Genomic DNA, 26,455 nt, shown 5'->3' with positions numbered 1-26,455 from the left:
ATAGTATAAAAAATGGCAGTTTTGTATGTCATATATAAAATTGACATAAATGTAAAACTAAAGCATTCCTTAAAAAGTAATAGTATAGTATGTCATAAAAAGTAATAGTATAGTATGTCATAAAAAGTCATAGTATAGCAGGCTTTCATAAAAGTGCCATAGTATAGTATTTCATAAAAAATGTCAAAAATCATAGTATAGTATGCCATTAAAAGTCACAACATAATATGCTAAAAATCAGACAAAAAAGCAACAGGTGTCAAAAGTGCAGAAGTTATTACCCCATTTGTCTGTGGCAATGGTGGCAATACTGTTTTGGAATTTAAGTGCAGTTGGCATGTCTAAAACAATGACTTTAAAGCTCCGTCTTGAGAATGCTGCTAAATGAGAATAGGTGAGCTATATACCAGTTCCAAGAGGCATTTCACAAAAAAACAAAAAGAAAAACAGAATTTAGTATATTTTTTTATTTTCTATAAAAGAGATGAGTTTATTCAATGATCATAACAGACTGAATCAGAGACCTCGATAGATCACTCACATACCAAACAATAAATCGAGGAAAATGTTTGAACAAAACCCCCAAAACAGAACAAATGTAACACAAAATAAAATACCTGAATAAAGCAAACTCTGGGCTGAGCTGCGGGTCAGCACATTCTCTGTAGAACTCATGGCACATTAACAGTTTCTGTGAAAAGGAAAAAAAGGCTAAAAAGGAAAAAAAGGCTGAAAAGGAATGAAGTTTTTTTTTTTTTTTACCCTTTCAAAACCAGTCTAACAATAAAATTCTATATTTCATATATGGTGGACTTCATAGAAATTAAAAAGGTGACTTAAGCACTTAAACAAGTTCTCCTGAAGTACGGTTTATCTGTTTATTCTCAAATAGAATGCTTATCTGCAATCGGAGAAAATGCCTCATGCACCACACACACTTCAACAAAAAAAAATTAACAATAACAAAACACATACAGTCACACAGCCGTCCAAATTTACAGTCACACTCACAGACCAGACTCAAACGCTAGTGTGGCAACGCTGAAACATATCTACCTAAAATCTGCTGATTGAACAAAATGAGAAAGTTTTTCAGATGTGTACACTCAGAAGTCCAGCTAAAACTAAATTTAAAACCCGAATATTGACAACGGGTAAAATATAAAACGCTGTCCTTTCCTTCTTCTTCTTTTTTTTTTTTCTTTTTTTTTTTTACACAAACTCTTTCAAAAATCTCCCTCCCCGTTCAAATATTACACCACCCAATCCTGACCTGGCCCCTTTCTAAACCCCCTCGAAGTGTAATATAAGCCAACGAGAATTGCAATACAATACAGGCACTGGAGAAAAACACCATAACAGAGACAAGTGAAGAGGACGAGACGCATTCAGATTTCAACCCCCATCCCCGGTCCAAACAATGTTTCCAAGAACAGAATCATAACTCACATCAACTATTATCAAACGAGAACAAAGATAAATCAAAACTGTTATTTCAGAGTTTTCTGTTGCGAAACATTTGTTTGTCTTTTTTATTTTGTATTGTTGACAGTCTGTCATTTGAAGACAATTTGATGCAAAAACTAACTGGGAGCTCATTCCAGTCCCTCCGGCTATTTTCTATTTTATTCTACTAAACCTGATTCAAGTAACAGCTCCAGAAAGGTGTTAAGTGTTTGTCTCATTCCCCTGATCGTCCCCTTCCTGCCTCGAGCACTCTACCTGTTGACATTTGATCAAAACCTTTACGTAAGGTCAGAGTGCACACAGAGGGAACAGCAAGGGGGTCCTCATCTATTAGTTTCTGAACTGATCCGGTAGTGTGACTGTTGTGAACAGGCCAATGATATCAACATTATGTCTCAAAGTGTAATACAAAGAATGGTGCGACACTTGTAGTGAAATCATATTCCAACTAAAGCTCAGAAACGGCTGGACCTTTCCCCTCGTCTGCAAACGTTCATGTTGTAAAAGAAAAATACAAGGCAGAATGAAAACATCAACTGATTCTGTATTTGATAAATACTTGTTGGAACTATGATAATGCATATATTCAGGTTTTTTGTTTTTTTTTGTCACTAGCTACCTACCATGATTTAGGACAAGTCATTTAGCATAAAATATAGTGAGTTGTTTGGCATAGACAGAGGTGGCGGAGTGTGATGTATGAAGATTTAGACCTAAAGAGGAAAAAAAAGAAAGATCCAAAATAAACAGTTATTGTAGTATAAGAAAATACTTCTTTACAGTAGATACTAGATGATGAAAAAAGGTCTGCACGGCTCCTACTCCTGGTTGTAAATGTCACTGGTTTGTCCTCGTGTGCAGGCCAAAGAACATAATTGTCTGTTTAGGAAAGAGGTGTAAGGCAAACTGTACCTTCTCTGCTGAGAAATATACATGATTTACAGTATGGAAGTTGTTGCCCACCCCGCCCCAACCCTTTCATTTGTTCACTTACAACAATCAAAACAAAACAGAACATAAAAGACCAGTCTTCTTCACCACCTCAGATATCTGGCAGTTTCAAAACATCTCTGCACAGTCTGTCAGTACATTATCAGAGCATTTTCATAGTTATTGGGATGTCCTTACTCTTGCAATTCATCGTTGCGGCCACACACACACACACACTGTAAAAAGCAAGTGACAAAGGCAACTGTGCCAACCGGGGGTCCTCTTTCTCCTGTTAGATATATCAGGCAGACAATGCCAGATTCCGAGGATATGACATCCAAGACAGTGAGACTATCCCCATGCGTTGTGTGTGTTCAGTCCACAGGGACAAAGCGACCTGTGAGCGCCCGTCCAGCGTTTGTACTCCATCCAAGGGCCCGTCACATCTACATACAGTCCGTGTCCCTCTGTGGTGCGTGGTCGGCAAATCCCTCTTAAGAGGAAGTGAAGTATTTTCCTTTTTTTTTTTTCTTTTTCTTTTTTTTGCAGTTATGTTTGAGTTGCTCCTCTCCTCAAAACAGGTTCTCCTCAAAGATAGCCATTAAGTCACTTTGGAAATTCATGTCAATAGTTGCCGCCATCTGGAGAGAGAGAAAGAACAACTAAGCATTTCAATTACGTTCATTATTTCTGAGTGCATCTTCAAACTTCTGGAAAATTGCTCCTACAGCAACAAATGAGACAACAAAGGCTTAAAGACAAGTAACTTACCGCTTCTCGCCTCCTCCTTTCCTGCTCTCGGCGGCGTGCTAGCTCCCTCTGTTGGTCAAGTGGGTTCTGTGCGGCAGGCTGAGGCGGTGTTGGGGGTTGAGGAGGCTGCTGAATGGCAACTGGCTGGGGCTCCTGCTGTTGTTGTTGTTGTTGTTGTTGTTGTTGCTGTTGTTGTTGCTGTTGTTGTTGCTGTTGTTGCTGCTGTTGTTGCTGCTGTTGCGAAGGAGCTTGAATGTGTTGCTGCTCCAGACGCCTGCGTGGCTCCTCGTGCACCCTTCTGCTTGGCTCCATGATGTCCTCTTCATCTCGACCTCTGGAAAACATTTAAGCCAATAATTCCCATTAGGTGAAACCAAATACTTTTGACATTGCTGAAGGGGGTTCACGTTTGGTTTCATCCTGGATGTGTCACAGGGAAAATGGATGTGCTAAATATAAAACTACAAGGAGAGAAAACAAGATCTACAACATGCATAACGATTTAAACAGAGAGGCTTCAGTTAAAGGAAACGACAAGCGGGTTTGTAATCTTGGTGGATATTTGGGGCAAAAGATCAAACACTTTTGAGCAGAGCTTTCTCTGGATTCGAGGCTCACTATTGTTCAATAGACCGTAGAACTGAGTTTTGCTTTATCCAGCTATAGTGAAAGTCTAAGGTGTGTCAAATACCGGCAATGGAATGCAGAATTCTTTTGCAGCCCTGCTTTAGACATGACGATTTTACTCAAGTATTAAAATCTTGCAACGTGCAAAACAGGTAAACATCTGGTGGCCAATAACTCTTATTAACTTTATAATCTTCCATTTATGAAATAAAGGCTTAATATAAGCCTCAGCTTTTTGACCAAGTACTTTACATGAGGTTCATTACTGTGGGGTTTGATGATCAGTGTCCTATTAAAGAGCTTTGCTCTGTCAGATTCAGAGGAAGCAGGGTATCAAGTGCCACTGTAAACATCTGATGGCTTGAAGAAGAGTAGATGCCCATAAGTAGGTTGAGGACTGACATCACGTCCCACCAACCGATGGCTATAACCAATGATAATCTTTTCTGGTTCAAATGTTGACATCCAAAACATGTCCTTAGTTACACTCGATTCTCAGTGGCTGTGGTGGTCCTACAATATTGCCACTAGAGGGCATAACGCATCACCTCATAGTACAACCTGCATTTTTGTCTTTCGGGTTATTACTGCGGCTGTGTTTTTAATGTTGACATCTGTACCTTTGTTGATGTTGTTTGCATCAACGATAAAATATTTGACTTTTTAAGGCAGTTGAGGCTTTGCTCAATCTATAATTACGTGAACCCAACATAGACACAACTAATTCCGTCAGCCTCAGCTCAACTCACGATGGTGCGTGTTTAAATGATAGGTAAGCCCTTTCTGCCTGTAGAGGGTGACAAGGCCCCTCAGATGAGGGATTTAGATATTATATTTAGATTTGTGGAGCAAATAAAGAACTTTAAGACAGGTGTAACTTCTCAAAACTCTACAAAGTCCCTCATGAGGTAAACATTGTGCCGCCCTATATATTTAGTCATTGGTCTTCTTCTGGACAAGCTTACCGTAGTTTGTCCTGCTCTCTGCGTAGTCTGTCTTTTTCCACCTGCTCGACTTGGGCCTTCAGAGCTTTCTCCCTCTCCTCTTTCTCCCGGGCAGCACGACGGAACTGCTCAAAACTGTCACTAGACGACTTCACTGCAGACGAGGGTGTAGATGTGGACTTTTGTGCCAGGCTGGCCCATGAGCCCATATTCTTCAGTTTCACATCCTGAGAAAACATTAAGTTGCAATCAAAAATCTTGCAAAATGCAAAAAAATATATATATACAGTGGTGTGAAAAAGTGTTTGCCCCCTTCCTGATTTCTTATTTTTTTGCATGTTTGTCACACTTAAATGTTTCAGATCATCAAACAAATTTAAATATTAGACAAAGATAACACAAGTAAACACAAAATGCAGTTTTTAAATGAAGGTTTTTATTATTAAGAAAAAAAAAAAAAATCCAAACCTACATGGCCCTGTGTGAAAAAGTGATTGCCCCCTAAACCTAATAACTGGTTGGGCCACCCTTAGCAGCAACAACTGCAATCAAGCGTTTGCGATAACTGGCAATGAGTCTTTTACAGCGCTGTAGAGGAATTTTGGCCCACTCATCTTTGCAGAATTGTTGTAATTCAGCCACATTGGAGGGTTTTCGAGCATGAACCGCCTTTTTAAGGTCATGCCACAGCATCTCAATCGGATTCAGGTCGGGACTTTGACTAGGCCACTCCAAAGTCTTCATTTTGTTTTTCTTAAGCCATTCAGAGGTGGACTTGCTGGTGTGTTTTGGATCATTGTCCTGCTGCAGAACCCAAGTGCGCTTCAGCTTGAGGTCACGAACAGATGGCCGGACATTCTCCTTCAGGATTTTTTGGTAGACAGCAGAATTCATGGTTCCATTTACCACAGCAAGTCTTCCAGGTCCTGAAGCAGCAAAACAGCCCCAGACCATCACACTACCACCACCATATTTTACTGTTGGTATGATGTTCCTTTTCTGAAATGCCGTGTTACTTTTACGCCAGATGTAATGGGACATACACCTTCCAAAAAGTTCAACTTTTGTCTCGTCAGTCCACAGAGTATTTTCCCAAAAGTCTTGGGGATCATCAAGATGTTTTCTGGCAAAACTGAGACGAGCCTTTATGTTCTTTTTGCTCAGCAGTGGTTTTCGTCTTGGAACTCTGCCATGCAGGCCATTTTTGCCCAGTCTCTTTCTTATGGTGGAGTCATGAACACTGACCTTAATTGAGGCAAGTGAGGCCTGCAGTTCTTTGGATGTTGTTCTGGGGTCTTTTGTGACCTCTTGGATGAGTCGTCGCTGCGCTCTTGGGGTAATTTTGGTCGGCCGGCCACTCCTGGGAAGCTTCACCACTGTTCCATGTTTTCGCCATTTGTGGATAATGGCTCTCACTGTGGTTCGCTGGAGTCCCAAAGCTTTAGAAATGGCTTTGTAACCTTTTCCAGACTGATAGATCTCAATTACTTTGATAAACCACAGTTAATTTATGTTTTAACAGGGGGGGGGCAATCACTTTTTCACACAGGGCCATGTAGGTTTGGATTTTTTTTTTTCCTTAATAATAAAAACCTTCATTTAAAAACTGCATTTTGTGTTTACTTGTGTTATCTTTGTCTAATATTTAAATTTGTTTGATGATCTGAAACATTTAAGTGTGACAAACATGCAAAAAAATAAGAAATCAGGAAGGGGGCAAACACTTTTTCACACAACTGTATATATTTTTCTAAAGTGACTATTACACCCACCTGTACCTTTTTGGGGGCAATGGGCACCTTGGACTCCTGCTTGAACTTATCCTTTTCTTGCAGAGAGGAGGGCAGTCCACTGGATTCGGAGGAGCGGATGACAGGTCGCAAGCTGTCCATGGACTTCACATCTGCTCAACACAATGACACACACAGTCTCAATATCTTGTGTAGCTTCTTCTTCTCTGGCGTTTTAGCCGCAGAAAGGTAGAGAAAATACAAGACGCCTTGGGACTCACTCTGTTGGCCGTGGCCTGGTTGAGAAGGCTTGTTATCGGGCTGTTTATGATGGTCTGGTCTCATGGCAGGGTTGAATGGCTCTCCTCTCATCGCTGGTGAGGGAGAAAGTTTCTCCTCCTTTAGTAGACCATGGCTCCCAGGGCCCCTCTGCTGCATGACAAGCAAATGGAGTCAAAGTCAGACACAGGCATGTGGAGACATAATGTTAGCCCTGCACTTAACGGTTTTTAAAAAGGGTTTCTCACCTTTTTGGGCTGCATGTTGTGAGGTGGGGACTGGTGAGAGACAGGTGGATACTGGGGAAGTTGTGGGGAATGCATCATGAGAGGCGATGGGTTGTCTCTTATGTGACCTGTCAACAGAGGGGAGCGGCATACAACTTCAGCCTACACAATGTATTTGTACAGCAACAATTTTTGCTTCTACCGTCAGTTACACAATTAATGTTAGTCTCGTCTTCTCAAACTAACCAGCGTTGTAGGGGTCAGCCTTGGTTGGGCGAGGGGAGGGCTGCTGCTGTTGCTGCTGCTGCTGCAGAATGATCTGCTGTGCTTTGTTGCTGGGCATGGATACCTTGTGTTGTGATCCCTGGGACTGACCAGCTAGTCCTGGACCCTGCTGATAGTTCAGTTGTTGCTGTTGGGGCTGCTGTTGCTGCGGCTGAGAATGCTGCATGTGGCGGGCCTGGAGTAGAGGCATCTGTTGGGCCGGGGCCTGATGTGATGGGGCGGGCTGAGGGGTCTGCAAAGGGAGCTGGGGAGGAGGCAGTGTGGTCTGAGAGGATAGTTGAGATTGTCCGTGGACAGACTGCAGGAGAGAGATCTGTCCTGGTTGTTGTTGTTGCTGCTGCTGCTGCTGACGAGCCTGCGGTTGGAGCGACTGCATGGACTGCTGGGGCTGACGGGCTTGCTGGAACTGCTGCAGGTATAATTGTACTACTTGGTTCATAGGCGTTGTAGACCCTGGCTCTTCATCATCCTCCAGCAGCATCTGGGGAGGCTGGGAAGACAGCAAGCCCTGGGGTGTGAGTGTTGGAGGGGACAAGGGTCGCTGGTGCAGGGGCTGAGGAGGGTGGAGGATCTGAGAGGAAAGCTGGTGCTGTGGTGGGGGTGGTGGTGCTGACTGGGGCTGGAGCTGCTGCTGCTGCAGCTGTTGCTGCGGCGGCTGCTGCTGCGGCTGCAGGGTTGGCTGCTGCTGAGGAGGTGCTGGTTGCTGCTGAGGGGGTTTGGGATGAAGAGGCGCTGCCTTGTGACTGGGTCGAGAAGGCTGCTGAGGCATGGAAATGTGCAAAGCTACGGTTGCACAGTTCCAGGAAAGGAGGCAGAGACACAACACATAATGAATACAACAAATGTTGTGCTTGTGATCCTTGACATGTTTCATTTAATATTCATTTTGCTAAACTAATTGGGGACTGTTTGACTTTGTAAGAGCATTATTCTTGGGAGGGATTGCAGTTACACCTACAGAAACAATGAAAATCTAAGTAGTGATTAGTAGTGGAGCTATCAAAAGTGAAGCAGCCTGCACACCGCCTTACCTGGAGATGTGAGGACGGGATGTTGGTTGAGGAAGGGGTGGGTCTCAGGGGACACTGGCCCAGCAGAATGAGCGTTGAGGTGTGGCGGTGCGGGCGAGGAGTTGCCCGTGTGGTGGGTTAGATGCATGAGGGGCTGGCCGAAGGGCGGCAGGGAGTCAAAGCTAGTCTCCAGTAACTGGGAAGACTCCAGAGCAGCTACAGGGGGAGCAGGGAAGCCTGCAGGGGGTGGCTGAGACTGCTGCTTCATCTGACTGCTGGACTGAAGGCCTGCAATTTGGGAATGAAGCCCAATCTGAGCAGGGCCACTCTGAATGTGTACATGAGGATGGGTCTTTTTCCCCTCCTTCACAGAATGGCCCTTCTTCTTCTGATGCTTAATTATTCCTAAAAAAATAAATAAAGTGAAATTAAGATTAAGCACTTCCTCTTTCATTGTGGGCATTTGAATTGCCATATTTGCAGTAAGTCACCTGTCCCCTCAGCTTCGCTGTCTGTGCTGGAGCCACTGCTCTCTGAAGAGGATCCAGTCTTTTTGGAGGTAGCCATGGACTCCACAGGCTTCTCAACTGCAAACCAACAACTATGTGTTCATGGATTTCCAATGAGGCGTAAATAAACAAAAGAATTACAGACTCGGGTGAATAACTACCGTTGCTGGTTTTCTAGTGGGACTTACCGTGAACCTTTTTCTTCTTGCGGAGGCAGGAAGACACGTATCTCTCCAGCTCGCGCAGAGTGGAGGGTTTTAGCGTCTCAAAGTCAATCTCAATCTCATCAGGGTTTGAGTTTTTGAGTGAGGGCTCTCTGGACTGGATGATATGGACTACACGGCCGAGCTTGTCACCAGGAAGTTTGTTGATGTCCAAGCTTAGCTGCCTCTTCTCCTCGTACGTCATGGGCTTGCATTTTTCCCCCGTTGCTGATGACCCAGCGGCCCCCAGATCGTCTTCCAGGCCGGGTACAGGCAGCAGGTTGGAGGGATGATTGCTTTTCATCCCTTCCTTTTTACTAGAGGCAAAACACAAATGTGTAATTCATCAATATGTACCACTGACTACACTTTACCTAAAGAGCAACTCTCTACAAACACAGCTTAAAAGGCTTCATAACTAAAAACAGACACATCTTAAAACTACAGGTGAAGAATATATGACAAAGATCCCCTACCAATCATGAAACATTCTGCATTGTATCTCTCAACATACATACCAATCAATCATTCTTTTAATACCACAATCAACTGTTTAAGGATTATATCTATTTACAGGACAAGTGTATTACCCACCTAGGTTTCTTCTTGGGTACAACCTCTTTGTTGTTATTGTTACTAGTCTTTGTTTTCTTAGAGAGATGCGGAACAGGTATAGCATCCTGGATCTCATCGACAAGGCTAGACATGCCTCCTTTCTTCTTATGCTTTTCTTTTTTCTTCTCCTTCTTCTCCTTCTCCTTTCTCTTTGGTTTGCTGGCTTGTGGTTGGGACAAGGCAGCCAGCTGCTCATGGACAGCCTTCAACTGCATCAAGAGAAGAAGACCAGTTCTCAACAACATTGCAACGAGAATTGGACAATGGATTTGCCGCCATCTTGAATCTACTCTGGTCACTGACCTGATCCTGGAGCTCTGCCAACCTCTGGGCTCTTTCCTCTTCAGAGTCATCGGTTGAAGACTCGGACTCAGAGGACGAATCACTGGAGCTGTCTGTAGATGAAGCAACGTGGGCCAGAGGAGGCTGGGGCTTAACAGGGGCAGGATGGTGAAGTGTAGGAGCTGGGGCAGAAACTAGAGGCTTGCTCTCAGGTTCATCTGGCATCTTGGCAAAGCGCATCTCAAAGACATCCTATGAAATGAACAGAAACAAACGAGCTAAGCAAAGCATACGTGTACGTTTTTAGGAAGAGAGTCAAAACACCACAAGAACAAACAATTGGAAGATGTGATGGACTGGGCATATACAAACATGGACAAACAAATGTATACACACACATGCCGTGGCAACATTGCCTTCATGATAGCCAATATTTACCTGTAGCTTGCGAGCCATAGCTACCACCTCGTGGTCTGGTGGATTGTATTTGTAGCAGTTGGAAAACATTAATCGCACGTCAGCAGCAAACTCCTGGGGTTCCCGGTATTGCCTGTTCTCGAGCTTGGCCTATTAAACACATCAAGGATATGTATTAACCTGCCATGTCACGAACCCTCTCTGTTCAGCTGAAAATATATGACATCTTCAACACACCTTGATGGAACTGAGGTCCATTGGATATTTGATGATATCGTGATAGTCGTGTAGTCCCAGTGCATCCACATCGACAGGTTTGTAAAATGGCCAGGCATAACCAGCATGCTTCTTGGACAACATATCCCTAACCAGACTAGCACAGTAACCCAGCTGATCCTGTGGTTTGGGGCTATGACCTCCACTTGGTCCACTCAGTCCCATCACCATGCCTATGTGATGCTGGGAGTCTGGTGCGTCCTTCTTTATCAGTTTTGTAGGCCGGGTGCTCTCTCGCCTGGGTAGTGTCTTCCCAGATTTGGACTCCGCTGGTGAAGACTCACTCAGTTGGTCATTTGCTGTGGGCGTTGTAGTGTCAGCTTTCCTTTTCTGGCTCTTTCTTTGCTAGATAGACGTGAATACAAAGAGAGCAGAGAAATGGTGCAAAAGAGCAACAAAAATAAGTGATTAGAATGAGTTGACAAAACTTAACTAAGCCCGTCTAAAGCCCCGAGCATTGTCAAAAACTTGCCCACTTTCCCAAGCATATTTCCTTGTGTCTATCAAAACTCACTTTGGTCATGGTTATAGGGTTCTGCAGCATGGGGGCAGTGCTCTGGATGGATGCTGGGGGAAGGGAGGTCTGAGCAGGGGGAGGCACAGAAGTCATGATGGGACCTTGAGGAGCACAGTCCGATTGGCCCAGGGAGTAGGGAGCTCCAAGCTGTGGCGCGTGGCTGGGTAACATTGGGGGCATGTGGGACGGCAGGACCTGCATCAAAGGCTGGGGAGGTAGTGAAGGCGGGCCCTGCACTGGTCCTCTGGTCTGCTGCGGTGGTGCTGAGAGATTTGACAGACCACGTGTTTGAGGAGTCGTGGACGATGAATCAATGATGGCCCCTGGTTTCAAGTTCAGACCTTGAGGGGAGAAGAAGAAGACACCTGGATAAATATCATGTCTCACAGAGGTCAGCCCAAAGAGGAAAACAGTGTAAAGCGGTAAGTGACATACCTCCTTCCCTTCGGCCACGGCCACGGCCCTTCCCCATCATGACAACAATCTCAGTTTCTTCCTCAGGCATTTCTGTGATCCTTTGGAGGAAAGCCTTCTCGAGAGATTCAGCCATTAAGACTATGTCGTCTCCAGGCTGCAGGGGGAGACAAATACGCTTAGCAAAAGTAGAGGCATTTCAGAATCTTTGGCACTTCATGTTAACAACGGCTCCAGTCTTACAACGTTACCTTGTTGTATATGTAGCAGTTGGTGAACATCGTGTTGAAGTCTTGGATACATTCTTGGGCATTCCAGTAGTAACTGTTCTCAAGCCTTTTCTTGATTGTTCCCATGTCCATGGGAGTTTTGATTATTGTGTAGTAGTCCTGAAAAAAAGTTGCATAGAGGTAGGTTAACACTACACATACAGAAATGTAGAGGGAATAACCATAAATCATCGCAGGTCAAACTGTGAGAAGCATATTGATGTACAGCCTAATGTGTTTACAGTTTTGAGGTACGTGGCATCATGCACACAGAGGGACAAAGCTAGCACTCACCGGCAGGTTAAGTTTGATCGCGTCCACTGGTATATGAAAGGGCCAGGCAAACTGGTGCTTCCACAGGCCCTTGACCACCGCCTTCAGCAGGTACTGCAGCTGATTGGTCTGGCGCTTTGGCCTGTCGGGATTGATGTACTCTGGGGGTGGGGGATTGCCCATTTGCTGGGCCTGCCCCTGGCTGCTGCTGCTGCTGCTGCCGCCTGACATCTGTGCTGCATCCAGGCCGTCCCCCATTCTGACAGGGTTGGGCTCAGGCCCCAGAGCTGGAGCTTGAGCTGCAGGGGCAGGGGTAGTGGTGTTGGCAGGACACCAGTTCAGTCTTGGCCCCGGCACAGACTCCACTGACAGAGCACCACTGATCCCATTGCACTCCTCGCTGGACTCTCTGGAGAATGAAAAAAAAAAAAGCAGTCATTAGCGTCTTTTTAAACAGGCTTCAATACAATTTATCGTTATTTTGTTAGTAACACAGTCATTAACAAAGTTTTATTTGAATCATTAATCAGCGCATTGTTAGGTGGACTTCTGATATCGAGCTTATTGTAATTGGATTGCAAAAGGCAGCGGCATACTAGTCTTATTACTCTACATTGAATGTTTTGTTTTTTCCTTCCATTGGAGCAGCAGCTGTATTGGGTAGCACCAATGGATGTATAAAGAGAACTGGATACAGTGTTGAAGGTGGCGCCCCTATTTATTCCTATGAAAGCTGCTCAAACAGAAAAAAAATTGACTTCCAAGTATAAAATTACCCGGATCTTCCAGCAATCTTCTGCATTTTACAACTTCTAGGACCTGATGCTTTCAGGGTATTCAAGTGTTCATACTCAGAAGTTGATTTTCCTCATAAAAAATATTGGCTGATTTTCAGACATTTCTTTCCTAATGTCATGACAGTCATAGGCTTGATTTTGCCTCAGTTACTAAACTCCCACATTACAAGTAGAAAATCACAGTCGATGCTATGGCCATTGGAAATGACACATTTCTAATTGGTTAGAAATGAAAAGTCCTGCAAATATAGCTCTGGTCAACAGTTAAAAAACTATAGTAAATCAGTGAACACGGTATTAGGCTTGTGGATAGTATATAGACAATTAAAGTTTTTTTTTCCCACGCCAATATTAAGGCGATTTTAACCAACTCACTATCAAAACTAAGATGTTATAAAACAATCTCTACACTCTGTGCTCTACGGTGCATTTAGAGATGTTTCTGGTAGAGCGGCATGTCCACCAGCTGAGCCCTGTTACTCAGCACAAGTACATTTTAAATCCTTAATTACAAACTAGTTTGCCGTCTCTTTTTCGTGAATCCGACAACCCGCATTCTTCGTTCTCCATATGCTCCATCTCGGCTCGTTCTACTCATGCTTGGCACCACGGTGCGGCCCTCTACAGATGGCGCGCAAGCTACAAAGCTACTTTGTTGCGGTATTCTCTGAAACGCCAGAGGGCGGACAAACAAAATGTACTCTGATGAAGCAAAAAGACAACCAGTGTTACCAGCAAAACGGCATAAATTAACCTACACAATGCTAAGGAGGACTTGTAATCAACTGTAACTTCATACCACATATTCATGGTATAGCTAATTGCCTTTACACAAGACCTGTAAAGAAAGAAGTTGATAATAAATGCATTGTGGTGCGAGCCTCACTATGAGTATAAACCAAGCTTAAGAGTAGTTAACGTTATGGTTAGGGCTCTTTCCAATGTCATTTTCTGCACATTCAAAGGTTTTCAAATGAAGCTTTGAATGTCAGTTTTCATATTTTATGACTTTATCACCCTGAACAATGGATAAAATAGGTTATTGTGGTTAATGATTTAAGTTATGGTGCTGTTAGATTGCTGCTAGACCGCCTCGTTAGTACTGGTGCGTGCAGGGGAGACAGTTTAGGAAGCACCAACAAATGTGGATTGAAGCACAATATTTCACGAGACAAAAGCACGTTGTGTGACAGACAATTAAAGAGACAAGAAAGGGGTGCAATAAAGGAAGAGAAGATGGACTACTGCATGCAACGTTTCTGTAAGATATTCATTATTATAATAATTTGAATGTTAACGTTTTGAATAATGCTTCGAAGCTTTAAAATATTCGGTGCAGCCCTAGTCGTGGATATGATTTGGATTGTGATATTAAAGATAAGATAATAATGTTAAAAGTACACGATGCTGTGGCACACGGACCTCCTCATAGTGCTCATCATCATTTCTTATCTACTTAGCATAACAATAAACTACAAGCACTGAACGCCCACAAAAGGTTACAACCACCAGCCTTTAGTTATGACTTTATATATAAAAGTTGATATCCTCCTACCGACACATTAATTACTTTACGAGAATAAATTCACTGTATTCAGAAGAGCTCAGAGGTTTGGCTCTTGCATGTGCTTTCAGTAGATCTTTGTCTTCCTACACTGTCTAAGGACCTGGGAGTGTTTAGGGATGTGGGTGGGGGGTGAGGGGGTGGGGGGTTAGCGTCATCTGGCAGCTGGGAGACAGTGTTCCACTACGCAACGCTCAGTCCAACATCATGTCCTCTCCAGGGCAGTCAGAGACATCTCATTCAAGATACACACAAGGCTGTTAAGACAACAAGGCCAAACAATAAACTAGATAGAAAATAGATAAAGCACTGATCATACGGTATTCACGCCTCTATTAGAAACAAAATGCCCCCCCAGTCTTGCAGACTTAAAACCAACCCCCACAACAGGGCCTTAAAGATGTATACACACACACCACAGTATAGATCTGCGACTAATCTCATTCTTGATGAGTCACTTTCGGAGAAGAGGGAAGCAGTTTGCACACCACATGATCACAGCCTTGGCCTCCCCGAGGCACTCGAACACAGTGGAGAATCTGACTAACTGACCAATATGTTGAATGACAACACGTTAAAGAAAGAAAGAACAAAACAAAAGAAGACATTTTAACACAGATGGAACTTTTGTGGCTGGAGGCAAGACAAACCTCACAAATAAATAAGCACAGAACTTGTCTCGGCCCAAGGCACGAATGTGCAAAACTTTAAAGCCGAGGAAATTCTGACCAATACCACCGGCAACTTTCAGCCTAAACAGCCATTTGTTGTAGAGAAAACCACTGACAGCATCCACACATCACATCTGTGGGCTAACAGCAGGTATTCCAACCACATCTAACATATGAGAAGAAGAAAAGACATTTCTGACTCACTCAGTTTCAATATCTATCAAATGATCCCGGTGTGGCGAAATTAATAATAAGTAAATGGCAATAAATGGTGACAGGCCGAGTCACAGTACATGCTTTCAATCAGCTGTACCATCACATGGTTGGGTTGTGACCATTGGTAGAACAGGCACAAACACAGCCCATAGAGAGCAGTGCAAACATATTTTTAGTGGGATTTTCCTAAGCGATCAAGTGTATTGGGATGTTGCAGGTCCTCTTATTTCTGGTACCTGGTGTTAGTCAACACAAGCTGTTACCAGAGCACAATCAATAGCTCTCTGACACGACAAGGCTATTGCATTGGATTGCACAGGTGTTCGTGATATTGCGTCTACCTCAACATCTTCAGGGGAGTTAGCAGGAAGGTAACCTCTCATTGCTAACATGACAAGCTTAGATAGTATATTACTTTTTTAAAATTACTTTTGCCTTTTTTAGTAGATAGTACCGCCTAACCCTAAATACACAACCTCCCAGACCCTCAACCAACATCACAATACACACACACAGACTAACACACTAAGAACATAAACACATACTTCTCCACTTGTATATTTTTGTATGTAAATATATCAATACTGATCAATAATGTGGATGTAATGACTAAGTGGGCAGAGGCAAATAATAGAACCGCTAAAACGGCGATAGGTTGATAAAATGACACCACTTTACTGTAATGGAGCCTTTAAAAACCACAACATGAGCCTGGTACAGCTGGCCTCCAGCGCTGCACTGAGTTCAAGTCTCGTCATAGAAATACTGCCAGATGGTCCTTAATAGCTCATTAACATGAGCGATAAGCACTCTCACAGCCACAGTCATTGACATTAGAGCACTGCAACGACGACAAGTGTAAACACACTTCGGGAAAGCTCGGATCCAAATCAACTCATCGAGTTTGTCATCTGCATGTTCAGGGTTGCACACGTTTTGTTTCACTTTCACGCACAGAAAGTCGATTTGTGAAAAATAGTGAGGGACAAGACAAGACCATCCCGCACTGCCCGTCATGAAAATGGAGACAGGTTTTAGCGATCAGCTTACACACGTCAATCAACTTGTATCACGTTACTACAGTAATAAATTCTTAATGACTTGAGCCTACTATGTTCACCTAACAAATACCAGTTTTGTGATACAAACTAAAGGGAAATGCCTTTCAGTGTGTCTCACAAAATATGCAAAGAGGTTTTCATTCACCTTTAAAACACTCTCCACCAATACAGTAGGTTTACGGCCTACTCTATTCTTGTCTGTCAAATGTAGTTACTGCAGTTTGTCAAGGAATGGCCTCTTGCATCATGTCGCAATGTTATTTAAGGACAGTCTATTGCAGGCATAAATATAATTTAGGGCCTTTAACCCAAACAATCCCAGAGAGGAACAAGCCTCATTGTTAGGAACAAACTGCACAGCTCAACGTTTCTTTGATGAAGTTCTTCTGTGTCTCAAGGAAACATTGAGGATTATGCCAAATGATTATGTGGTTTGCAGAGTTGGGAGATTATTGTGGCAGTGGTTTGGTTTGTGATGAGTTGGGTCTTTTGCACCTGACAAGCCAGAAACAACAAACATGAACACGGTTGAAGTAACTGTTGTTGTTCTTTCAACAGATGATGAAATAATATTGTCAAAGGGAACCTGCTGAGCCTGTTCTAGTTCCCTTTGTGTTACCGCAAGTAACCCTAATACACTTACTACAAACGAAAGTAAAGTTTTAATTCCGTTTGTCTCCCTCTGTCTGAATTTTTATTAGCAACTATTCTGTCTTTTTTGATGAATCGTTTAGTCTGTAAAATGTCAGAAATCCATGTATTTTCTGTCAATTAATTGATTAGATAGAAATTCCAAGTAAATGCAAGACAACCACCAGGCAACACTTCCTTGTGTAAGAGCAATGTTGGCATGCAAGACTAATCAAGTCTACAGAAGCCCCCCAACAGGGGTCAATCAAGAGGTCCACTTCCTGTTGCAGCACGTCCTCCATGGCTCTCTGCTCTGGAATACCAGTTGATCTTTGACCTGGACATAGATCACTGACGACTGCTGTGGAATGTTTTCTGGGGAGGAAGTGGCTCTGAATACGGGGGGGAGGGGGGGGGATTCACATGTCACACCAGGAAAGCCTGGTCCTGTGTACAGCCTCTCAGTGACTGTCCTACTTGGAAAGCAGAGGAAAAACATAACAAGATGTCTACATCCCCAAACTATAAATCATTCATGTAGGAGGGGATTGCAGACAAAAATGTAGGCCTGCAGACTCCACCTGAGGTCCTCACTAAGTGTCAGAATGATGGCCTATGTTTTTCCTGAAAGTAAAAGGACTAAATAATTAATAAGACCACAGCGACAAGGCCTAGAACACTCTCTGCGTATTCACCGGCCTTTTCCTCTTTCATAAAACCCCCTTCAACACTTCTCAGGAAGCTCCTCTATCTGCCACTACACGTCAACGTATTGATTCCATTGATGCTCTTCTTTACTGGCCTCTTTGCACTCATGTCTTAAGTGTTTCCATTTTGGTTAGTAGATGACAAATGTGAGAGTATTTCTGTTTTGTGAACTCAACCGAGTTCATCCAGTCCGAATGTAAATAATGGACAGTTTGTCCTGATGTACACCGATGAGGTGAATACAGGCTATGGCCAATAACCCTACCTAAAAATGTAGGTCGATAACAAAGACAAAGGAGATGTACAAAAATAAAAGATATAAGATAATCCCTAGACAATGTTAAATGATGACGGATTGATCCCTTATTTCAGTGATCTAGAATTCATTGTCAAGCATCCCCTGGACATCAGTTACCAGTGTTTTCAGCACATAGAGCACAATGACGTGAACCTGCGATGAGGGCACATGGTCTCCATGTGACAAGAGCATCGAGGTAAAAGGTCGCGTTTTACTTTGCAGTGCTATCGTCAGCCTGTAGTCTTCTGACTTATGTACAAAAGAAATAAGGTGCATGTGAGAGATAACAAGAAACGGCACTAAATGGCTGGAATCATTGATTCTCAAGGCTTTATAGTTAGTAGGAGCCGTCTTTCACCTGCTGCCTCCGGCCATTAAGGGTCAACTAGAGCCAACAGAACAGGCCACACAAAAATTGGTCAGCCAAAGACCCCCCAACTACAACCAAATGGCACCTGAAGGGCAACTGTTGTACTCCCCAATAAAGCTGGTACGCAGCCAAGAATTGTATTTTATCCTTATTTTTCTAACTTGAGAATAATGACAGCCAGAGCAGGAGCAGCCCTTTTATATGTGATTTGTTTTATAACCAAAATAAGACTGCGTTAATCGAATTTATCATTCAAATATACAAACACGTGTCCTGCTATAAGCAACTGTGTAAATAAAGCTTTAAAGAAGGCAACGTAAATGGATTTATTTATACAAGCTTTCAATGTTTTTTACTCATAATTATGTCTGTTAGGAAAAGGTTACGCTAAAACTCTGCACACCTAATTAATTAAGGCTGTCACGGTGAACTTTTGTACTTTCTACATTCAAAAATCAATGATGCATCTACCGAGTACCAATATATTACAATTAGCCGAGTAACAGTAGTACCGGCAATGTTATGACTCAATCTAAATATGCTAATGCTATCTTAAGTGCCATTATACACAACTGTAGAGAAATAATAGACGAATAATGAGCTCTACACATTTCTCAAAATTGTACAGTGTGAGGCTGAGTACTGGCAAAGTAGTAAGACTTATACACCGATAATATCCACGGCATTAGGGATGTAACTATTCTACCTTTGTCCACCTTGTATCATGTGCCATCGGTTGCTTCCTTGCGAGTACCTCTGAAACTTTGCTTCAAGAAAAATTAATTCTCCACTTCTGGGCATGTGTCGTGTATTTTTATTCTCGTTGATTCCAACGCCTACTTTTGGCAGCCTACCAATTGAATAGTAACCACCCATGGCCTGTGTGACTTAAGTGTGCTTACAGACAAACTGCAGTTAAACACAAAAACAAATATGGACAGCTTTGTTTACATTTGTCTTTATGGGTGTTCATCACCACAATGTTGTAAATCTCAATACATTCCTCTAGTATTGATCATAAGCACTTCCTGAATGAGTCAGTGCATGAGCACAAGCGACTCGAATAGACTAACTATGAGTCAGGCCCATTATAAACAGGAAAAGGCAAGAATCATGCCAGCCCTTTCGGGTTTAACTTCCAGCTGGTTGGGATGAGTAAGCCAAACCCTGCCAGGAATCAGGAGACGTTTGTACAACTGCCACACGCACGCACACACACACAACCCCCTTCTTCCTCTGAACTAACCCTTCCTCCACCCCCCCCCCCCCCCTCTCTCTCTCACCAGGGGGTAGGTTCATGGCTTCTGGCTGAAATCTGGATAACAATACCAATCTCAACACTACAAATGTAAACTGGATAGTCGTGCTGGGCCATAGTGCTAACCACATGATAGTCCCAAGAGCCATTACTCAAGGCTGTCTTTGATTCAACCTCGTCAGTTTTTCAACCATGTATTTCAAATGATCATATTATTTTTTTATGTATGGTTGTAAAATCTTTAGTGCCTCTGTTAAATGTCTGAAAACTTTGTGGGGGAGTCAACCTCGCCAGATAACGTTACCTTTTCACAGAGACTGAATGTGCAATTTTTTCCAGAAGGGCGTCCAGTTTTTGAAAATCCAGCAAATCGTTTGACTTGGCATGCATCTTGTAATCCATTTATGAACTCCGCTAAACAGAAACCAAAAAAACGGGCAAGAAGAATTACACAGAAGTTTGTTTTTTTTCCCCTCTTTCTCTTCTCCAAAACACAGGAGGGATTTATTTTTCAGGCTCCAGTACGTATCCTAAAATCCCACAGAGCACAATGAGTAATCCTTAGTGTAGTCCAAGCGAAGTTTGAGGACGGCTTGTTCCACACAAAAAAAAGGCCCCGGCCTGGAAACAGTGGGTCCAGGCGGGGAGGAAAGGAAGCCTCCAGCCGGCCGGCTGTGTTAGCTGTGTGAACCGGTCCTCTCTCTACCCCATCCCCCTCTCAGCAGCACAACGGCCCAGTTGCCACAGGCTCTCCGCTCCATTGTGTGTCCTCTCCAGGGCCCCCCCCCAACTTAAATGGACACAAACTGAAAGCAAGACGGAGAGGGGAAGGCGAGAGACGGGAGAGAGGGCTCCGGTAAGATCCAGGAGGAGCGCTTTATTCCTCTTGCTCTAGCTCTAGCTCTCTCACCTTCTCTCTCAAGCAAGAGGCAAGACCAGCATGCAGTTGCTCAACAGTAAAAATGGCTCTGCTGCTTCCTCATTCAGCCCACTCACCCCTCCCTCCCTCCCTCCCTCCCACGCACTTGCTCATTCCACCCCTCCCCGCTTTCCCATCAATAGCTTTAGGTGCTGGCTCTCTCTCCTCTCTCTCTTGCTCACACTCTTACACCTTTAACACCCCACCCCCTTCCTGTCTTTTCCTCAGTCCATTTCATCATGCCCCACCCCCACTCGCTCACCTCCCTTGGAGTGATCTTGTGTGCCCCCCCCCCCTCCTTATCTGCACTCCACCCTCTCTTGATATAGATGTGGGAGATAATTCCCTGTAGGTTCAATACTACGAGTGACCCCTTTTCATATTGTCGTTTTGATACATTTACTAAGTAATAATAATAATAATAATAATAATAATAATAACCATTTATTTCAGCCCTTATTGACCAATGCCATTCATATAGTGGCTGGACTACTCCAATACATATATTGGTCTACATCAACAATATGAACTCTGCTGTCCCAGAAACACAAGCATCTCTAAATCACATTTAATTCAAGCAGAGAGACCTTGGTCAGGGTTACCAAAATGACCACTTAACCAGCAAGGCCAAATCTATTGGAAAGCCATTATTGCAGCACTGCCATCAACATATTAAAATTACACAAAGTGGAACAATTAGATTTTTTAAGAGTACATCTCTTGTAGCCACTTTGCCCATAAAGCAAGCAACCACAAAGCTACATAGAAATAAAAAAAAACCAATAAATAATTAGTATGTGCACGACGCCACCAACAACTTACACAACAGAGGCTGCATCTTGTAGAAAGACTGCATGTGAACTCATGTGAATGATCTGAATTCAGGACGTAACGTAGAGCGGTGGTCAAACTGTGGACGTGAAAGAAAACTGAAGTGATCAGATCATGTGACCAGAGCACCCTCCTGTCTTGATGTTCAGGACATCCCACTGACCACGTACAGACCTCTTTTTTTTTTTTTCAATCCGATCTTATCAAAAGATATGACGATAAGTCACAAAAGTAAAAAGTTCTTAGCAGCTAACTACCAAGTAACTATTTTTGGATACACATAATATTGCATTTGAGCATCCACCACAGTATATCAAACTAGCCCCATTAAATGTCTGCATACATACTACCAGAGGCAAGTTGAATCAGAGTGAGATGTCAAAAACCTAAGAGATCAGGCAAGTATAGATCTACCAAGTACAAAGTTGAGTCAATTTAGGTGACTTGTGAGTGCAATGCACAATGCCGGGTTTCCCCCAAAAAATAAAGTAGCTCATCTGTGCAGCCAGACACTGACAACGTCCACACAGACCTACTTCTCTGTCCACGCGCCATATGCACCATTCCCAAAGACAATACAGCAGCTGCGAAAGCGACAAAGCTCCAACCTACAGCAATTCAGAGGAGGCCAAACCGATGGCCCTGTCACTGGAAGGGTGTGTGTGTGTGTGGGGGGTCGTATTCAGACACAGGGCAGGGAGGGATGATAGCAAGAGCAAGGGGAGAAAAGGGTTGCATTTAGACTGGGGGTTGGGTCAGATGAAGAGGCAGAAGTGCACACAGAGATGAGACTCTGCGAGAAAGTCTGAGGCACTTCCATTAATCATCAGAGCGCCGGAGAAGCTGAAGTCTGCAGGGACACAGAGTGGAGAAAACAGGCAATCTGCCAACTTGACATGGTGTAGCACGCACTTATGTATTCAGTTTTGTGAGGGGAAAAACAATAGAAAGGAGATGGGTGGAGAAAGAGGTACTTAGTAGCAATAATAACAAAAGCCTTTTAGTCATTTGAGAATTAACAAATAATGCTTCTGTAGTTCTGAAAGAAAGCTTGAACCGTGCTAGAGACTAAAAGTCAGAATAGCTCTGCCTGTATTATTTCACCATTATCTTTTAAACAGTCCGTTTTGAGTCCTCAGCTTTATTTTAGTGCCATACGGCACTAATTCACTGGAGTACCTCTTGAAGCAACTCATTAGCATATGCATTTTAGAAGCGATTAAATATATAACTTTCATCAGGGGCTTGTCTTACCATAGTGACCTAGGCTGCACTATAGTCGAAAATTACGACACGATTTTGGCCTCCGATAATTAAATGAACACTATCGCCTGCGAAATTGACGTTTAAAATGCATGCCGCACTCATAGAAAACTCAGCTGCACATCGAATCAAGCGCTGCCTAACCCAACTACCAGCCACCTGCTGACGGTTGACATGTTTTTGGCTTCACTTTTGGGGAGCCGCCATGCCGCTGCTCGCAGCCTACAGCTGCAGTCTACGAGAAACTTTCCTGAATGTTACGGCGGCAGTCCAGAGAAGAAGAGTAATAAACTGTATATATTACATGTTTGGACCGTTTGCTCTCAGAGAGCAGGCGCATCTGTCCGTTGGATTCAACTCTTTGTTTAAAATGTAGCCTACATAACTTAGGGTGGGGCTATTCCTTAATTTTCAATACCACAATATCAAAGAAAAATAAAAAAAAAAGCAGTGTCAGTTTTTTCCAATATCGTGCGGCTCTAATTTGTACATAAGCAGGACCTTTAATTTAAGTGGCTAAATACTGCTGCCACCATCCACAGCAGTACTTTGCTTCCGTGCCCGTACTCCTGTCCTTTAACCTACTGGGAATAATCTCCCAAATCTGCAGCTCCCATTGGATTTACAGAACTTTATAGACTGTTTCAGCTCATTCAAACCTTACAGTTTTTATTCATTCACTGTCGCTACTTTAACAGCGTCGTTTTTGGCAGCTGTTTTCATCGAAAATAATCATATTTCTGCTCAGCTTCAAATGGCAAAAAGACAGAGTTAGAAAACACCTGGAGAAAATAATTGAGCAATTAGCAACAAAAGCACCAGGTAGTACCCTCAGGAGTTGGGAGACACCAAAAACAGGGCTATAAGAGAGTGAGTATTTAGGACTTCGGAGTAATACTCAGTACATTTATTCAGCCAATGTCTAAACCCACAAGACCTTCCCTCTTATAAAATGTAAATAAAACAAACACTTCTGAGTGAAGTTTATAAAGCATAAAGAACACAGACATCCGTCAGTATCAGTCATTCCTCCTGACTTCTGTCCTCCCGGTTGCTTTGTAGTTTACAAAAAATAAGCTTTTGGCCGATCGTGCTTGTGTAAACATAGTGGCCGATGTTCACAGATGTTTGGATAAAGTATTGGCTTTTTAATCGCAACTATTTGATTGCATGTACAGTAACAGGCGTCGTTGCCGTCAACACGAGTATCCTTCACGTCACCTGGTTCACTTCCCCACAGCGGCCTCTCTGCTCGCGCTTAGATTGTGTGTTTGTGTCTATGTGTGTAGTTGGAGGAGCTCAGCCCGACGCTCTTTGTCATCAAAACATTAAAAAGTACTATTAAAACACCACCAACATCGGGGCGTATCAATACGCCGGTAACTTTGCAAGGGTTGTGCCGATATACAATGATCTTGGCGATCTACGACGTTTGCGAGTGATTGTGCGTGTTAACACAACAGTGTGACATGAGAGGGTGTTTGACGGAGGTTTGTGAGTAGAGATATATGTCGGGTACGACTGGATCGTGTCAATGTCCACTCCAACTAAAGCTCGAGAAAATATTGGCGACAATCTGTACAATTTCAACACAACTTTATTCAAAGCAAGCCCCCCCCCCCCAGTATTGCATTTTGTTCTAACCAACATAGGATGTTTATATTGAGTATTGCATTTAAATAGTGAATCAACTGCTGAAAATGACATGGGTGACAGACAAGCCAACAACCAGTGATTGTTGTTAGATTGGCTGATTCTAAAGTTAGCTTTGTTCAGTATGGGCATTGACGGTTCTAAAAATGAAATAAATAAATCATCAAAAAATGAAAAGTTGTGAATACTGTCTATTGCTTTCCGAACATGCCACAATATGACAAAGACGCACTGTTTTCATGCGGCCGAAGAGAGAAAACTAAAATTCTGTGTTCTGCAATATTGACGCGTTTGTAGTAGACTTCATGACACTACTGCCAATGACTCAAAAGTGATAAACAAAGCATTTATGACAGATTTAGTTCCCTGACCACACACTCACGTCTCATTCAGAGGTCATTCACAATTAGGCCATGGATGGTGTTACCATGGCAACTAAACCAGGGAGAAGAAAACCCCAAAAAAAGGAATTTTAAAAAACAAGAAGAAAAAATGTATGTTCTTTAGTGTAGGACATGGTGTCCAAACTCACAGACAGAAATAAGACCTAAGCAGCACACATGCATGTCATCCTGACACCCTGAACTGTTTTAGGAAGTTTCAACGGTTTTAAATGTAACACCAACAATCATGACGTACTGGTATTTTAAAGTATGTCATTACAAGCTCAGCTCTGTGAAGCCTAACCAGTAGTATCTACAAGCACTTTAAGTCAGTTATTATTTTTTTTTTTAAAAGTATGATGCAGTTACTCAATTTCAACTTAATTTGCGGTAATGTTATTAATAGCTCAACCATCTGAGCTTTTATTTTTGATTAACTGCATTCCTGGTAACTGCCCTTTAACCCAGTTGGTCCTCTTGTATTTACACAAAGGTTAATAACATTTGTTTTATACCTTATCAGTGACAAGTTAATCACAAAACTGACCTATGGCTTTGACTCGTTACCAACAAAGTCTTAATAATAGACTGCCAACATGTTGTTTAAGGATGATGGCAAATAAAAAATAAAAAAGGTATACGATAGGTTTACAGTGGCACTAAAGCTTTAAACTGATTTAGTGTTTTTGGACCTTTAGGCAAAGAAGCCTACCCAAACAAGCACGTGACTGCAGGTGGACTACTGTCCTGCTATGAGATCGAGCCATATGCTGTCACACAAGCATTAAAAACAACACGAAAAACATGTCACACGCCTGTGAGGGACAGTTAGTTAAGTAACGGGCCTCTGCATGAGTAATCTGTTTAGACATACCGGTCAGCTTTATGTCTGTAATATCCCCCCATAGTAGGCTTATGAACACCACAGACACAACCACGTCCATGTGGGATGGATATCATTACCACATTTGGTGAATAAAAAGGATACAATTGCAAAGTAATGACTGTTGGCGAGCGATCTTCGCGGAGAAGCCAAGATCCTAACGTTAGGCCACAGGGCACAGATTACTGCCCGGGTTTCGTAATGGACGTCAGTGAGCGTGAATAGCGGAGCTGAAAGCGCACGAAGACACCCACGTATCGTCTCATGGTCATCACAGCGAGCTTTGGAAGATCAACATTACAGTTATATTACGTGTTACCTGCTCTATTGACTGCATTCTCGTCAAATAGCCTCGGTCCGAGTGTGCGCCATCATCACCGTGACGGCGTCACCGTCTCCCACAACACAAGACAGTCGACGAGCGAACTAGCACTAGATGATACACAGTGGTCGTAGCACCCTTAGTAGGTCTATTCACAGCGTATTCGTGGTCAGCGGTGTGTGAGACAGGCACGGGGTGTCAGATAGACACACAATGTAGAAGCGGTTATTGTGTCTTTTGATAAGGCAACTGCCCAACTAGCTTTAGCTAGCAAGCTAGCTAGCCAGAACAGGCCCGCCGTGCAAGTGAACGGTCTCAGTGAGGCGCCGGGGCATCAGCGCTCCCTCTCAAGCCTTTTACACCGCTTTTAACCGTGTCTTCTGGCTGTTTACCCGTTCGGCTTTACTGAGACAACATGACTTGGCAGATATAACGTTTGAAACAACGGCGTTTACCTGGGGGTTTATCAGGTTGCCAGGGCGCGCGGGATCTTTCTCTCCGAGGATCCTGAACACCTCTCGTTGTCGATGACGTCACGCGTCGGTCTCTCGTGGAGGACGTAAAAGACCGTGTTACTGTGACGAGAAAAATATCTGGATAACTG

The 26,455-nt window shown here is 43.2% G+C and overlaps 1 protein-coding gene across 4 annotated transcripts; it reads right to left on the bottom strand.

Annotated features, from left to right (window-relative positions):
- Positions 1-452: 452 nt before the first annotated feature.
- On the bottom strand, positions 453-26,455 carry brd4 (bromodomain containing 4). Of its 4 annotated transcripts, none has more exons than XM_076085799.1 (19): positions 26,307-26,455; positions 12,046-12,433; positions 11,734-11,871; positions 11,504-11,639; positions 11,066-11,409; positions 10,513-10,896; positions 10,297-10,425; positions 9,880-10,110; positions 9,556-9,785; positions 8,947-9,278; positions 8,741-8,836; positions 8,271-8,654; positions 7,201-8,022; positions 6,976-7,082; positions 6,730-6,880; positions 6,491-6,621; positions 4,740-4,945; positions 3,169-3,481; positions 453-3,038 (listed from the first exon to the last, which is right to left on the bottom strand). In XM_076085799.1, exons 2-19 carry the CDS (start codon positions 12,280-12,282, stop codon positions 2,970-2,972), a joined length of 4,440 nt encoding a protein of 1,479 aa, XP_075941914.1. In that variant the 5' UTR covers positions 12,283-12,433; positions 26,307-26,455; the 3' UTR covers positions 453-2,969. The 4 variants fall into 4 exon arrangements, with proteins under 4 accessions (XP_075941914.1, XP_075941910.1, XP_075941911.1 ...); XM_076085795.1 differs by lacking the exon at positions 26,307-26,455 and adding an exon at positions 19,902-20,594; XM_076085796.1 differs by lacking the exon at positions 26,307-26,455 and adding an exon at positions 19,902-20,594 and having other exon boundaries at positions 6,730-6,877.

This window comes from Anarhichas minor, unplaced genomic scaffold, assembly GCF_050575085.1.
Source record: "Anarhichas minor isolate MPS153535 unplaced genomic scaffold, ASM5057508v1 ptg000007l, whole genome shotgun sequence".
NCBI classification, from domain to species: Eukaryota; Metazoa; Chordata; class Actinopteri; order Perciformes; family Anarhichadidae; genus Anarhichas; species Anarhichas minor.
The sequence above is the reverse complement of the archived record's forward strand: the minus strand, read 5'-3'. Positions and strand labels throughout refer to the sequence as shown.

Bases quoted from the DNA above. Each gene is read 5' to 3' on its own strand.
- brd4 (XM_076085795.1), bottom strand. From the start codon at position 19,999: ATGGATTACAAGATGCATGCCAAGTCAAACGATTTGCTGGATTTTCAA. The intron at 12,434-19,901 runs GTAACGTTATCT...TTCATTCTCCAG, and splicing joins CATTCAGTCTCTGTGAAAAG to AGAGTCCAGCGAGGAGTGCA. The intron at 10,111-10,296 runs GTAAATATTGGC...TTCATTTCATAG, and splicing joins CTATGGCTCGCAAGCTACAG to GATGTCTTTGAGATGCGCTT.